The sequence below is a fragment of the Castor canadensis genome, chromosome 16 (genome assembly GCF_047511655.1).
Source record: "Castor canadensis chromosome 16, mCasCan1.hap1v2, whole genome shotgun sequence".
Classification (NCBI taxonomy): Eukaryota; Metazoa; Chordata; class Mammalia; order Rodentia; family Castoridae; genus Castor; species Castor canadensis.
This window is the reverse complement of record NC_133401.1, coordinates 52,161,397-52,178,456: the sequence shown is the minus strand read 5'-3', so window position 1 is coordinate 52,178,456 and position 17,060 is coordinate 52,161,397. Positions and strand designations below refer to the sequence as shown.

The 17,060-nt window shown below is 39.1% G+C and overlaps 1 protein-coding gene across 6 annotated transcripts in view; it reads right to left on the bottom strand.

Annotated features, from left to right (window-relative positions):
* The window catches only part of LOC109676573 (protein Largen), a 218,894-nt gene extending 205,307 nt beyond the window's left edge, over positions 1-13,587 (bottom strand). For 2 of the 6 annotated variants that reach the window (XR_012442443.1, XM_074057030.1), the window contains exon 1: positions 13,384-13,587. Coding sequence is in view for 1 of the 6 variants with exons in the window: in XM_074057030.1 (XP_073913131.1) it covers positions 13,384-13,497 (114 nt within the window). In the remaining 5 variants the exon portion in view is untranslated. Of the gene's footprint in view, positions 1-661; positions 819-13,383 lie in introns of all 6 variants that reach the window. The other 4 variants (XM_074057033.1, XM_074057031.1, XR_012442444.1 and 1 more) reach the window with 3 other exon arrangements.
* Between the last annotated feature and the right edge of the window lie 3,473 nt (positions 13,588-17,060).

Sequence of the window (17,060 nt, the reverse complement as noted above, 5' to 3'; positions counted from 1 at the left end):
GACTCTAATCTGTACCATGTTTTTCTGAATATTAAAGCATGTAAGTTTCCCCAAGGGTATGCATTAGGAAAGCCTGTTATGAATAAGGTTTAAGATCGAATATAAATCTCCCTAAAAAATGGTATAGGGTAAATGTTGAGTTTTGAATTCCATTTTAAAATATATTAATCATTATAATATAATTTACTTCCAGAGAGTGAATGGAAGTTAGGAAACAATGTCTCAGAAAAATCACTGAAAATAATTTCTTCTTTGCAATCTTTTAACTTCATCTCTTGAAGAGCAACTGGACTAGTCAACATCAAAGTGGCTTAAAAATTATAGGGCATTAAACAAATCTAAGTAACATTATTGTAAGTCTCTGATTTCTAAAAGTCAGCAAACAGCAATAATTTAGTTAACTTCACAATTTACAATAATCTCTCTATATTACTAATATTAGCAATATTAGTAATTGCTAATTAGCAATTACTAATATTCTATATTAAATGATAACCACATCTTGGTTAATTCTTAAGGAAGTTTGAAACCAAGTTATTTAAATGGCAGTTCAGTATATTAAAACTAAAATACATTTCAAAGATATTCTTCTAATTATTATAGTTTATATTGTTAAAACCTCGCCTTAGTTACATGGCTGAAGGAAAAGTTTACAGCGTACCTTGGTCTTCAAAGACAGAACTGTAATGCTCTCCTGTCCCAAGTGCATAGATGCTCAACCCACCCAAGGAAAGACCAGGCCTGGATACCTCCTCACAAACACAGGGGAGAGAATGCATCTTTCATTCAGTGCTCAGAAAGTTCAGTAACTTGGTCCTCTAAGTAAAACAAAGGCATATTAGGTTAGGAAAACCCTATTTCTATATTAGCATTGAACTTCAGTATTTGAATAGGCTAACTATAAGTAGTCATATTTTTGAACACTAGGGGGAGTATATAAAAGAAAGAAGGCAAGGAAACCAAACACTGATATTACATAGTTCCTCTGTTTTATACTTACATCTCACCAAAGTACTTGCTTTTTTCTTAAGTGCAACTCTTCAAATTTATTTAGTCATTATCCAGTATGCCCTTTAAATATCATTTTCCAGTTAATTAAATTTTATAAGAGCTAATGGTAAGAAAGACACAATATTCAAGCAGAAAAACAGTGTAAATGCTGTTAAAAAGTAGACATACACTCTCCTTATTTAGTCCACATATTCTAGTAGAAAAAGCTAGAATAACACCTAAGTGTTTCAAATCTTTTAAAATGTCAGCCCTGCACCTAAAGGATTAATGGGCACTTAAATTACAGGCAGATTTTTATATGATGGTGAAACTCTGAAATTCCAGGCAAATTTTACAATTTATCTACACAGAATATCTCCAGACCTTCCATACGTGAGGGACAACTCAGGAGCTACTGGATGTGGGAGGAGAAGAGAAGATATGACAAACAGAAGGTATTCACTGTATAGTTCTGACTAAAACACCCTTGGCTGTTTCAAAGTATAAGAATACAGGTTCTGGCCTTTTTGTTTATTTTTTGGTTTGGGTTTTTTATTGTTGTTATTTTTGGGTTTTGGTGCTGGTATTGAATTCAGTGCCTCATGTGTGCTGGGCAATCCCTCCACCACTGAGCTAAATTCCCAGTCTTTGGTTGGATTTAATGGGCTGTGTTTAATAAGGGCTGTAGATTATGAAATCAAACCAGAGAAATCAAGAGCTCCTCTCAGCCAAACCACCCTATTTAAAGACTCTGTATGAAGGGTATTTCACAAGTATCTAAAGTATGTTCGTTCTGTGGAGAGTGGGAATGCAGTGGAAGTATGATAGTTCTGAACTATAGCTCCTTTGGGAGGAAAGGGTGAAGAGGAGAAGTTTAGAGTCTGAAAGGATCCATTTATTGATTGATTTAGTTTATGAATATGTGTGGAATGTCAGCCACTGTCCCAGGAACTTCAGATGAAGGAGGTGTAAACACAGAGGTAACTAACCCAAAGGAGGTGGCATTCCAGAGGTGGGAAACACACACAATAATGAACATAATATATATAATTATAAAATAATATAATATTATAATTATATTGTATTTATAATATAATATAATATATAAATATATATATTTATAATGAACATTATTATATATATAATAATGAACATATATATTATATTTGTTACATTTGGGTGTAACAAAGGCTGATGAGCATAAGGAACAAAGAAAAGATAAAACAAGAGTCAATTGTTATATATAGGGTTGTCAGAATAGGCCAATAGTGAGGCGATAGTTGAGCAAAATTTGAATGAGCACAGAGTTAGTCAAGCATGGCGCTAGGCCATGTGTGTAACACACCCATTCATGGCAGAGCAAGATTCCTGCTGCTGAAACAAGGAGAGTCAGAGAGAAAGCAGGACAGAAAGAGGTCTGAGAGGCGACAGGAGATAACACAAAGGAGAATAGAGGATAGTACTGTCACACTCCAAGTGAAGGGGGATGTCAGTGTGGACCAGGATGGTAGCAGTGGAGGAGTAAGGAACTGATCAGATTCTGGGAAAGACTCACCTAGGCTTTCAGATGAGTTGGAGATAATTGATAACAGAAAGCAGAATGGATATGGCTCCAAAGCCTAGGGGAAAGCCATCCTTACCTGATGTGGGAAAGGCTAGTGCTGCCTAGGTAGGAGAGGGAGATCAGCAGTCCCAAGTTTGGACAGACATGGGTAGGTGAAGAGATATTGTGGCCAACTTTGTGGAGATATGGAGTGGACTGTTGGCTGTACAAGTATAGAAGAATGATGTGGGCAGGTTGTACAAATATAAGAGTAATGAGCCCATCAGTGGAGTATATTCACAAGACTGACAAGAAGAGAAATGCAATTTTTTTAAATGATAAAAACTTGAGTTAATACAGGAGGAATGAATGAAGGTAACTAAAAAAGAAAAATCAGTAAGGTAAGAAAGTATGACATTATTCAAGCCAGGAAATAAAAACTACTAAAAAGAATGGAAATGTTAGAGAATGAATATACCAAACTATACTCCCTGTATATGAATATAATATAGCATAATATACCGCAAGCTGTTGAATAATAGGGGAGCATGGAGATAGAGAATAAGTAAGTGATGGGGGAGTTAATTTGATAAAAAGCAGGACATATACAAACCTGAAGTACCAAGTTAAAACCCCCTTGGACAATCAATATACACTTTTTTAAAAAATGAAGGACAGGAAGTCTTTTCCAGGAGTTGGGAATCACTGGGAAGGGGGAAGCCATAAGGAAAGAGTGAATGAGGGTGAATATGATGGATATATTTTGTATTTAAGTATAAAAATAGAATAATGAAACCAATTGAAATTGTTCTAGGAAGGTGAGGAGGGGAGAGGAAGAAGAATGATAAGAAGATACATTGAAAGCACATAGATAAATGTCACAATGGAAACCCTGTACAACTATTTTCCACTAATGAAAAGACTGTCAGATGTCACTAATGGGTTACACAGTATTATGTAATATTTCATAGTATTCCACAGTATCCCATAATCTTTCATAGTTTTATAGAACATTACATATTACATGACATTAGGACTGAGGATGGACTGTTAGTTCAAATAACAGTTACTGGAGACCTTGACAGGCAGTTCTGGTACAGTGGTGAGAGAATAGATCATGTTTGAGACAGCTTAAGGAAAAAATGAGAGGAAATAGGAGCCAGCAAGTGCATTCAACTCTTTCAAGTTTGTTGTCACAGAGTGCTCAAAAACAGTATAGGTTAAGAAAGAGTTGAGGTTTTCTTTTGTTTTGGTTTCATTTTCATTGGTATGCTGATAGGAGTTCTCTAGAGGACAGTGGGGGCAAGAGGGTGTGAGAGAGCCAGGAGAGGATCTTAGGGATTTTCTTCAGTAGATTACAAAGAACCATCTCTCGCACATGAATAGATGGGGTTGACTTTTGGCCCTTAATGCCCTGAATAGCTACTAGTTGGAACTGGATCTTCAAGCTCAAATTCCTCTTCAAATAAGGGTGAGACTTTTAAAATGTTGTGTTGAGGCACACCTCAACACACACCTGTAATCCAACACTGGAGAGGCAGGAAATCTCCAGGACTCCCTGAGAAGAATGATGGTCACTGGGCATTTAAGTAACAGGGCAGTGTGTCATCTTTAAAGCAGGGTGTGGCTGGAAGAAAGTAGTGCAGTTGATTAAACTGGCCATGTCTAGAAAAATGAATTGGCAAAGGGAAAAAGAGACAGAAAGACTAGCTCCAGGGCAATTAAAATGTCATCCATTAAGTTAGTAGTATAAGTGTTAGAGAGATGGAGGTAGGAAAGAGGGAAGGCTGCCAGTCTGAAATTCCCTGCTTAGCAGTGACTTCATGCTCTGTGGCGTCTTGTATTTTCTTTCATAGTGCTTAACATCCATCAACAAATACAGTTTCTGTTACTATTTGGATAATACTTCCCTGCTAAAATCCAGGTTCCAAGATGGCAGGACCATGTATGTTTTCTTCACTGTTTTATCTACATTAGCTAGCTTGCTCAATGCCATTTGTATGAGAAGCATTCAACAGTGAGCAAATGTGGAAGCTGTTCAAAGAAGTGGATGAGGAAGATGAAGAAAAAGGGAGATAAAAAGGGAGAAGAAGGAAAAGAAAAAACAAGGAAGGTGAAAGAGAGATGATGTAGAGGAAGAAGAAACTGTGTTGAAGTGTAAAGGCTTAAAAATATCAGAATGAGTTGGGCATGGTGGCTCACACCTGTAATCCTAGCTATTTGGGAGGCTGAAATTAGGAGGATTGTGGTTCAAGGCCAGCCCAGGCAAATAATTCATGAGACCCCCATCTCCATCTCCAAAATACCCAAACCAAAATAGACTGGAGGTGTTGCTAAGCAGTGAGACCATCTGTTTTGCAAGCAGAAAACCCTGAGTTCAAACCACAGTCCCACCAAAAAAAAAAAAAAACTTGTTTGCAATGTGTGAAAACATTAATAATTTAACAAATTTAAAAAGAAGAATAACAGAAAGCTGATTTTTTTTAATCTTTTTTTATTAGCATGCATTAATTGTACAAAGGTTTCATTATGCTATCTTCCATTATAGTCACTCCCTCCCCTCTGCTGTCTCTCTCTCCTCCAGTTGATCCTCCCCGGCAAACTGCCCCTACTTTACAACCATGTCTTATTATTTTTTAGGTCTACATACTACATATCCACATTCATTGGCAACAGAAATTCTCATTGGGAGAGATTTGTTTCAAAAAAGTAAGTTGTGGTTTTAGATACATAATGGAAATTTTAGATAACAAAGTAACAAAGATAATAAAGTAGGTGTGAGTTTCAAAGGTTTGCCCTCACATCTCAAAACTATGTTGTGTTGTAAAAGTCACTACATATCCCAGTAAGCTAAGTTTTTAATCCATTAAATCATAAAAATGAAAGGTAAGATGGATGCTTCAAGATTTTCATTTCTTGAACAATGTGATGTGAAACTTTTATTTCCCTACTACCTTAACTAACGCAACCTGCCAGAGGGCAGGTTTACCCTTGTGAGGTGCAGATCCCTGTGCTCATTTCCACAGTGACTTATACATATCAGAAATTCAATATATCTTTCATAATTCATGAATTGATATCACAAACAAAAATAATAAAACAAAGAAGTATGCTCTTCTGAGAACAATTTTAAGAAGAGACTATACTTAATTTACAATGAGTGCTAGAAATTTTTTTTCCTGTGTGCAGTGACATGCTCTGGTACACATCATAAGAAACAACACATGAGTTAGCTATTAAGTGCAGAAGCATTCTATAGTTTGGAGGACTAGTGAATTTACACATGCAAGTATGGATGCTCACACATACAGACACACTTTCTCCTGCTTATTACACCACCAGGGCTCTTCTAAGAGAAGTAAATTGCTCACATACCATCCATTTGTTTCCTGGAATAATACATCAGATTAGTGTTTCTTTTTTTGTACAGCCTGGACTTTTAATCCTGAAAATTTTGGAGATGGACCTCAAGCAATTAGCAAAAGAATTGGTTTTTTCTAAAAAAAAAAAAAAGGGGGGGGGAACAAGCAAAAAGAAAAGAAGTAATAATTTTTAAGTACAGCAATCAATTACTCATTTTGCCTGCCTATATCAGACTCCCTGAATGCATTCAGAAACTTTTCTGCAGGAGATCTTCTCTAGAGAGACTCTTGACTACCACCATTCACTTAAAGGGGTCTGACATGGGGAAAAACTTAAGAACCAGTGGAGCTAAAAGGCAATTAACTTGACCAATATTTTATAACCTGGCATTTTTCTGTAACATAGCATGCAGTTTGGGATAAGACTTGATGTTATAATAGGAGTAAATTGCACATCAAAGTATCTGTTACCTTTTGTTACTAGAAAACTCAGCTTACCAGAATTCATCAAATTTGCATTTTCCAGACAAGTATAGCATGTTATCTGCAGTTGAAAATCTATTTATAGTGGTCAAACGCAATGAGAACCAAGTCACTGAGCATAGGTATATAATTTGAGTCACTTCAAATATTCCACAAGAAAAAAATGATCTCAGGACCAACCTCAAGTAGCATCTTCGGAGTTAAAGAAAGAATGATAAAGACTGAAAATACAACTCCTGTCTTGTCTGAGACTGGGATTGGGGCTAATTCCTTTCGAACCATCATGTCTTCCCTTTCTCTAACTCTCTCATACCATATAAGGCAGCATTTGTCACAAGTACTGCCACCTTGCTGTGAACTTTGGCTTGGACATTGCTTAGAAATGGCTCTATGTTCTCATCCAGTTAATGGTACTTTCTGGTTCTTGTTTAGAGCTGAGGTACTGCTGACTTTGGGTTTCTAGATCTTACAGGAAACCTTAGTTTAGAGAAGTTCTTCCAAACAGTCTAATTTTCAGTGTAATGAAAACATTTTATTCATATATCATGGGAAAAGAATAGGATTTTAGAAGAAAGTTATTTCTTGTACCACTTTTATGTAGAGAAATGGAATGACTTACAATAGTATCAAAGTTAATAAAAGAACTCTAAAGAGAAGATACATCTGATATTATTAGCTAGTTTGGTAATCTTGTGCTGATAAAGAATTCAGTAAGATTCTGTAATTCATCAGTTGTCACAGAATGCAAAACAACTGTCAAACCAACCATCTCCACAGACTTTCCTTTTGATGACAATTTGATAAAAATTTAAGAGTATATCATATCCCAACTTGTTTTTATTTATTGAAAATACCTGTATACAATGGTAACTGTTCCTTTGTTTTCTGATCCATAATGCTAAAAAAACTATGAAATACTCTCATTAACATGTTTTCACTTGAAACAAAACAGGTTAAAGGTACCCATTTATTTGCAAAACATAAACTTCAAATTCTAATTTACTCATTAATTCTGCCTCAGTGCTGGTGTCTAAATTTAAGTGCATCCCAAAAAAATGACTGTTGCCATGCAGGTAATAAATTACACAGTAAGCCTTAAATTAAATAGTTTGTTATCTTCGCCAGGAATTTAAGAAACAGTAACCACAGATATGGTACTAAGAGTGAAAATTTGTAAAAGGTCTCTGGAATATAATTTGTCACTATGTATTGAAAACTTTCATGTCCTTGACTTCTAAGAAAACGTAAACAAGTCAAAAAAAATATGAGGAAGGGTGCTAGATCTTAGCTTTTAAATACCTGGACTCTGATACTAAAATATCCCACCTGAAGATTCACAGTTCCATTTACAAGCCAAGTGAGCAAATGATTTAACCTCTCTCCATTCAGAGTCCTCATCTGTGAAATGGGAAACAATGGTATCCCATCATTGTTGTGTTTGTTTGTTTGTTTGGTGGCACTGGGGTCTGAACTCAGGACTTCATGCTTGATAGGCAGGTGTGCTCCTATTTGAACCACTCCTCCAGCCCTCCTCATCTGTTTTGAGAACCAGATGGTATAATAAATAAATATAAAACACTTAGAAAGGTCCCTGGGAGAAAGTAAGAGCTGTCAGCTATGTTCTTTCTGGTGATATTAATAACCATAAAAATTAGAAGTAGTAACATTAAGGGATGTATAAAGTAACTTGCAGCTAGCTAATTTTAAAATAGTTGTGCCCTAAAATTACTTAAGAAAGCAGAAAAGAGTACTGTATATAACTATGAGTTCATTGATGTTAAAATATGTATACAAAAAAGACTGGCAGGAAATGCAGCAATGTTTGGATACCTATTTTATGTAGTACTACTAATAATTTTTATTTTCTTTTAAAATCTTCCCAGACTTTCTATAAACATTCATATTATTTCTGAATCCAGGGGGAAAAGAATTTTGCTGTGTACAAAGCAGTACCTTTTGCTGTGTATTTATCTTGTGTAGGCAGCGTGGTGTCAGTTATACACCTTTCAATCAGAACTGGGTCTGTGATCTATTGGAACTTTATCATTTAATATTCAAAAATTACCTATGTAATTTTTCATGACCTAGCTCTGTAGAAGGTTTTGTGGGGGTTTTTTGTTTTGTTTGCTTGTTTGGGAAAGTAGTATCAGCTCAAAGTTGCATTTCTATCTCTCTTCCTGCACTCAGATGTAAATATCTGTGATCTTTAGAGCAGATGGATGGAAGCAACTTAATGGACGCAAGTAACAATGAGCCCCACTCCACTGATTTCAGTGCCATGATTTCACTGTCACCTGAGGCTCAGTCTGTTACTTAAGGCTTCTTGAATTTCTTATCAGCTAATTTTCTGAGCACTGAATGGGAGGCACAGTGAGGGATGCTACTGGCTGTCTCTATTTTCTCACAAACCTCTCCTCTCTCAGTAATATGCTAAGCCACCATGCTTGAGAAAAGAGAAAAAATAAGTACTTTATCATTTAATAAGTATTCCTCAGTTTATGAAAGTTGTATAGAGTGTAAAAGCATAGCTATTCCTACTATTAAATGACCTGTTAAATCCTACTCATTCATAACTTTAGAACTTGGGAAACACTCCAGAGATTATTCTCTGCAATTTGTTCTCATAATGAGTTTTGTATGCATGGACTCATTAACTAAAAACACCCTGTAGGATTTCCCAGAGCTATAAGCTATAGAACTGCAAGTGAATAAGCCATTAAAAAAGAAGGAACATTAAAAAGTAAAAAATTATTCTTAATTATTATGTGTTCGTCAATCCCAGACCAGACTCTTTCCTATGGGTTTTCAAATTTTTTCAAAATTAAACTTAATTTTAACTTATTTTGTTTTATGGAATTACAGAAAAAACACTGGGTGTTTTCAGTTCAGAGTCCCAGGCTGAGCCACTTGCCCACTCCTGGTGTCCAGTCACAGGGTAATCCGGGGTCACTGACAGAACAACTGTCATTCCAACTGGTCCTCCATGACATTCATATCTACTCACAGTGCTTTTACAAAAATAATTATACATCTAGTTATTTTACACATAATTATATGCGTGTTCAAGTTTTTCCAATTCGTAATATATTGTGACAACATTTAAAACTGAAACACTGGTCTAAACTAAGAAAAAACTGAGCTAGAGCAACAATGAATCTGTTTTCAGAGAAGAAGCAGTTTAGTAGAGAACTCCAATCTTTCCAACCTTGTACTGTCCATCTCTTCAAATCTTTCTACATTACAAAGAGACTCAAAACCTTTCCTTTCTGACTCTCCACTTTTACAAAGGATTTAACTTTCATGGAAGTGTCCAATATTTAGTTACAGCATTTGGATATGTGATCTCTTGAATAAGGCAGAGATCCATTTATATTAACCATGAAAATCTAAATAAAATTTAAGTTTCTTAAAGTTCATATCACATTGTCTTTTTAGGTGTCTACTTTCTTAATCAAAGCAGCACCCTGTTACTAAGTACACAGTTTATAAGTGAATGTAGCTTGGTGTCGGTGGCTCATGCCTGTAATCCTAGCTACTCAGGAGGCAGAGATCAGGAGGATGGAGGTTCAAAGCCAGACCAGGCACATGGTTCATGAGACCCTATCTTGAAAACAGCTAACACAAAAAGGTGTTTTTATGGAGTGGATCAAGGTGTAGGCCCTGAGTTCAAGCCCCAGTACTAATAAATAGATAAATAAATAAACGCAGACTAGCTATTTTTAGGTCTGCTTTCTTTCTCTAAGGCCAGAAAAGACAGTCATGCCTTGTACTTTGCTGATGTTTAAAGACAGAATAAATGCATCCCTAAATAATTCTTGAGCTCATAAAGACCAGAAACAACAATGTGTTCACTTTAACAGAAAAAAAAAAAAATGTTATGGTACTTGGGACATGATAGGTGCTGAATGATGTATTGAATTATGCTTACGGTTTTTCATTATAGCACAGAAAACCAGATGACTCATAGTATTTCTGAAAACTCAAGTTATTTGAGGTTTTACTCAATTAAGAGAGCATAATAAATCTGCCCTTAGACATTCTGAAAAATCCTGTTTCTAGTTCTTTAATGTATAATCCAATTATAACATTAAGTAATTATGAATAAATAACTAATCAAAAAAATGCTTCTAATAACAACTCTTCTTACTGAACACATTGGAGTTTTGTTACTCATCATTAAAGTGTTTCAAATATACCTTCCTGTCTAATTTGGATGATTGACTAAAGTCCAGAAATTCTCTGCAAGGAACGGTAACCTCAGATAACTCAATACCCAACACTGTTGTACAGAGTTCATGCAAAGATAAAGGACAGAATATTAAAACATTGCATTTTAATTGGGATGAAAAAACACAAAAGAAAAGCAAGTACCATATGGTGACTGACATGGTGAACTTTTTTCATTTCCATTCCAAACTAATAACAGCTTACTGCTAATTTATATCAAAATATATTATGGTTCAAAAGCATGACATTAGCAATCAAAGACTTAGAATTCTAAATATAACATTCATTACATATAAATACATGTCATAAACTGTGACAACTGATAAATTAATAGCAACATTTTATTTACAAGTTGTAGGTAAAGGAGCTAATGAGCTCTGTAGTTTACAAAGTGTTCAGTTACTCCTTTCTTCAGAACTACATGCTCAGTCACTTATTATCCAAAAAAGACAAATACTGGACAACTGCAAGATGACATAGGTTAAAAGTGCCCTGTAAACATTTTCTTCTTAAAAGAATTCCCATTCTTATTACAGAAATAGCCAGTGTTCTGAGATTTAGCCATGGTGTGTACTCTTCCACACATACCAAGGTGGCTGACAATCACATCACTTATCATTCATGAATTTCAGCTACATACTGAGACTTTGACCCAAATAAACATCCCTGAGTCACTCAAAACTTACAAAACATCAGATGAAAACTTTCTAACCTGTCAGCTCTCTTGTCTACTCCAAGTATATGACCTATGCTTTTCTATTCCTCTATGAACTACCTGTTGGTAAAGACTTTCAAATAAATGAAGATACAGAGATCAACACTCCCTGATTTACACCTTTGTGATTCTGTCCAAGACCCAGAGGGAGCTTTTCCTGCAGATCTACTTAGACTCCAACTGTGCACAGGACAGTGACGCACAACATCAGGACTGTCATTTATTCTGTGCCAACTGGCTGGTGTAGTGACACAGGACAGAATAAAGGAAGGCAGCAGCTGCGGGATTTTGCCTGACTACCTGTCCCTTAATCTCAGCTGGGAGAGGACAGTAAGAGTCCGCGAGCCGCTGTAGGTTTCCCGTATTTCCCACCTTAGAAACTCAGCAACTGTGACACACTCGCACCAAGGGAAGCATGTCCAATTTGCTCATTTTAAAAACCGCCATAATGTTGCAAATGAAAATTCTCCCCTGCCAAACACGTCAAATAAAAAAGGCAACAAAGTAGCGAACAGCATCTTTAGACTTGCATTTCCAAGCCTCGCCCTCCATCTGTCAACCAGCTGTGAAACAATAATCCCAGAGAAGCCTGAGAAACCAACAGGTTTGATGTCCGCGTCTCGCAGGACCTTAGTGGTAATTATGTCCTGTTGGCAGAGCGACCCACAGGGATGAATCCATCACTGGCAAAACCAACCCAGCCAGGAACGGACCATTTAACAGACTATAAATTTGGTAACGAACGTGTTTAATTCAGAGAGGTAATGACGGAGAGACTCCCCAAATTCGGGTTGGGAATTACAGCAGGATAATCTTCAGAGGCCAATAATCCACACAGCATTTAATCTCCTCTCTCTTGGCCTCAGAAACAAGATCACAATTTGGGATTCAGGCTATGAACGCCACCCCTCTCTTTCCACGCGGCCCCACCACCTCCGAAGTTGGCCAGGCCTGGCGCCTCTGGGCTGGGACTCCGTCACCAAGGACCGCGCCAGGGGCGCATTCAGCAGGAACCCAGATCCCGCAACTCCCAGGGCCCCGCTCGCCCTAACCCCAAGCTGCACCCCCTTCTACCCAGGGCACCCGGTGGGTAGGGACCTGAGAGGACTGGTGCGAGGTGGGGTCCGAGAAGGGTCCCGATTCCAAAGAGGCATGATGCAACTAGGCAAAGACCCCAACGCGTGTCTCGCGCACACACAAGGAGATGCACTCACACAGTCAAACACATACACTCACACACACACTCTCACATAGTCACACACACACACATTTGCACTCACAGACACACACAGTCACACACACAGACATGCACTCGCACATACACACTCATTCGCAGGCACAACAGTCAAACGCACACATACGCTTTCAGTCACACGCACTCTCAGACAGGCACTCACATACACATACTCTCGCACACATTCACAATCACACACACGCTCAATCTCACACAGTTGCACACACACACACACACACACACACACACACACACACACTTGCACTCAGCGCTCCGCAGGTTCAATGCCAAGCGGGACAGGATGGATGAAGGGAGGGAGGGAGGGAGGAAAGGAGGAAGTAAGGGAGATCTCTGGCCCAAAGGCCCAAAAACACAGGGAAAGGCGTTCAGAGAGGAGGAGGGGACGCTACAGGGATTGGAAAGTGACAAATTCCCTTGTCTCTGGCGGCCCCCGAACTGGGTTCTCCTGCCAGCAGCACAGGTCGCTGTTCTTGCGGGGCTGGGAGGGGGGAGGGGACCCAAGTCACCACACACACACATCCCTCCAGGGCCCCCCAACTAGATTTAGGGGTGCTACCTGGCGAGAAGCCGTTTTGCCCAGGGACCCTAACGTGGGGACCTGGCAGAAGAGGCGCGTCCCGCAGTCGCCGGGGTCGCCACACCCCCGTTAACCTCTTCCCGAGTGTACGCGGACCGAGGCACGCATAGATCAGTGCACCAGTTGATCGCTTCCCATTAACAAAGTGCACCGGCCGCTGTGGAGCCGCGGGATCCCCGTGGGGTCCCTGGAGTTTGGAAAGTCGGCCCCGGCCGCCCGCGCACAGCTCACCTCTTTAAGTTCTTTGGCCACGTCTTTTAGGTCGCCCAGGACCAGCTCCAGGTCCTCCACGATGATCTTTATCTGCTCCTTCACCTTGACTTTGGCGGCGGGCTGGGCGGACATCCTTGGCCGGCGGGGCGAGGCCGGGGGAGGCCGGGAGGCCGGGAGGCCGGGAGGCCGGGGAGGCCGGAGGCTCAGCGCGCGCCCCGGGCCGGGCCACCGGCTCCGTGGGCCCCGCGCATGGCGCGCGCCGGCACCGGCTCCGGGACGCCTCTCTTTTTCTCTCGCTCGCTCGCTCACTCGCTGGCTCGCTCTCGCTCCCTCTGGGCTGCGGACGCGAGCAGCGCGCCTGCGCCTCCTCCTCCTCCAGCGCGCTCCCGGCGGGGACCGTCAGCAGCAGCCAAACCCCACCCCCAGCACCCCCAGACCTCCTAGCATCTGGGCTCTGAAAAAGTCCCCGCCATCGCAGTTCTTACTTGTAGCCAAGGTTCTGTTAACCTCGCCCAAAGTCGTGGGTCAGTTTAGAAAGGAAGGACCACAACAGGATGAGGAGTTGGAGTTAGGGTCAGTAAGTGATCCTAATGTTTATCTTGGACCCAATGGTATCTATAGACCTCCAGCCATTCTCCCAGTGTCCTGCGATTAAAGGGACTTTCTGAAAGAGAGGGCTAGGTAGGGGAGGCACACCAGAGACCCTCTATCCCCTGGACCCACGCGACTGATTTAACCCATATTCTTAAAGGAGGTGGGCGAATGCTGTTGAATCTGCAAAGATGATACAGATGTATTCACTTTAAATCCCTACATCCCAAATCCCCCAGACGGTCTGACCCATCTTGACTGTACTTCTTTCTGCGACAACCTGTCCTTTCTCTTTCAGTGACCCTTGCTGGTGTAAGGCTTTATTTGGGGCGGGCGGAAGGATGGATAAGAGTTTGTCTCCAACTTCTCTCCTATCAATGTATGTCTTTCTCTCGTCTTGTGCTAAATTGGAAGTGACTCCTGATTGTTCTGTCAAAGGGTCCAGGGAGGGGCGTTCATTGGAAACCTTTAGTGTTCTCAGTAGGTAACCCACCATTCTCATTAGTTAGAGTTTTAATTTCTTTAGTAACAAATTTGGGGGCTTTTAGCTGCTGACCTGGCAGGCTGGCTCCACTTTGCTTTCTGGAGCTCGCCCTCCCCCAAACCCTTCCCTTAATAGAGCTCTCCTTTTGGTTTTGCCTTTGCTGGGCTCACCATCCCTTGCTGCTCATGTACTTCTGAACACGGAGCAAATCTTGTCAGCCTTTCTTCACAGCTACTGACGCTCCTAACAATCATCCCTCTCTTCAATTCAATTTTAAAAAATTTCTTGGAAGTTGCATTTGGAATTTGGAGGAAGAAAGACAACAGCAGGAAACTTAGAAATTTAGAAATGTCAAAAATATGCCACAGCACTGGAAAATGCACTGAAATTTAGAAGGAAAAGAAGAAAGGTGGAAAACAGACAAGGTTACAAGAGAATGAAAATAAGAAAGAACCCAAGAATGAGTCTGCAGTGAGCAAACTGGAGAGGAGGAAAGAGAAGACAGGATTGGAAGTGCTAAATTAGAAATATGATTGAGTTCTCTGAGTTAGGGAGAATAGACTTTCTTTAACTTCTTTCATCTCTTCAGGTTCTTTATAACTAAACTAATTAAAAAGCATGCTTAAAAACATTGCCACTGGGAATTTTGGGTCATTAAATTGATCATATTTCATATCTGAAAAAAAAAGACAAATGGTCAGAAAAAGTAGGCACTAATGTAAGGGAAAAACAGAAAGCATCCATCTTTTACAGCTGAACTTTAGAACAAAACTCAGTGTAGTGGTTTTAATAAAGGATACTGGTGAGGAAAAAAGGAAGTGATTGTCCTCTCCAGAGACAAACTAGTCCTGTGGAGACATAAGAAATGTCTATGCTGCACTAGCTTTCCTCTACTAAAGATTAAACAACAAAAATATGTTCTCCTTTGATATCCACTGCTGGGCCTAACCACACTGGCCTGGCTCAAAATCCAGTCATCATCATTGCTCTGAGACACACCAGCCTCTCCATGTCACAGTGTGCTCTAGAATAATGACTGTCACCTCTCTCTCTCTCTGTCGCTCTCTCTCTTATGCATATATATATGATATTGTGTGTGTGTGTATATATATATATAAAACATCATGTTTAATGTTTAATGTATATATATTATATATACATATGTGTATATATATATATATATATTTACAATATTAAGTCAACTAAAGAAGGAAAAGCCAATGTTGGTTTCTAGGTCCAAACTTAGAAAGCGTGTAGGCCCCCAGCAGTGGTATCTATGCTTTACTATCTCTTAGTCATTACAGATTGCTTAAAGTTCCCATAAAATGTTTGTAAAGAAAAATTTATAAGAGTTGGAATATTAATGAAAAGGGATAGAATGATAGGGAGATGTGAACGAATCCAGTTACTTCCTAGTTTTGTATTACCCTTATGAAAGTCTTTCATTTCTTTAGCTCATCTTACACTTTTAGCATATATGGTGTTTTAGAGTCAAATTATAAGGTCCACACAGCAAAAGTGACACCTAATAAAACTTCTGCTGACTCTGCATAAAATAAGTGTTTATGAACTACTGCTATTTGCAAATAAGCACACACCCAAGACACGTTACAAAAGGTAACAGATCCTAAATACAAAAGAGTCTTACTCACTTAACCAGGTAATCCTATACCAGAATGCTATCTCAGTTCATGGCTCTCTAGGTTTTATAGCAGAAAAACCTGGGAGATTATGGGAGGTCATCTAGTGGTTGCTTTTTCAGTTACAAACACTCATCGGTATATTCTTATTTTATGGGGGGGGAGGTTATACAGTCCTTTACTATTGATCCCTAAGAATCAACGTTCAGGAGAAAATTCTATACACTGGCATAATTTTTAAATCACAGGCACAAAATGTCATCAGAACCTTTTCTCCCATTTTGTTGGCAATGACTCTTTTTGACCAGAAAACTAAGGCTTGTTGTTAAATGGCATGTCCAGTTTTCACTTCTGGAGAGAAACAAATCAAGATTAAAACCTCTCATTGACTCACACTTGGTTTAATTACTTCCCTTATTTCTATTCTCCATACAGGAGAATGTCTTCATTTTACATATCATCTGCTTTTAGCATGACAGTTATGCAAAATAGAGGCGTATTGGTAAAAAAGTAATAAATGTTGTCTAAATATTTAATACAAATATGCATTGTAATATCTTCAAAGTAGCTTCTCAATAAATATCTGACATTGAAATGAGTGAACGAATGAAGTGCTTTTCTCTGTGCTTTGAAATTAATTCAATGCAATTCTTTGTAAATGCTTGCTCTATACAAGAACTTATTCTATACACCACTAGGTCTAGCAAGACATTGTTCCACTAGGAACAAGCAGATAATTGTACACAAGAGTCTAGTGTACAGTGATAATACCTCAAACAGTTCTTCATATCCTCTTTCCTAACTGTATTCAGTTCATTGCATTGAACTTCTGCTATGGTCTAAATGTTTGTGTCATCCCAAAACCTATGAATTAAAATACAAGCCACCAAGGTGATGGCATTAGAGGTGCGGCCTTTGAGAGGTGATTAGATCATGAAGAAGGAGTCCTCATAAGCAGGATTCATGTTATAAAGGAGACC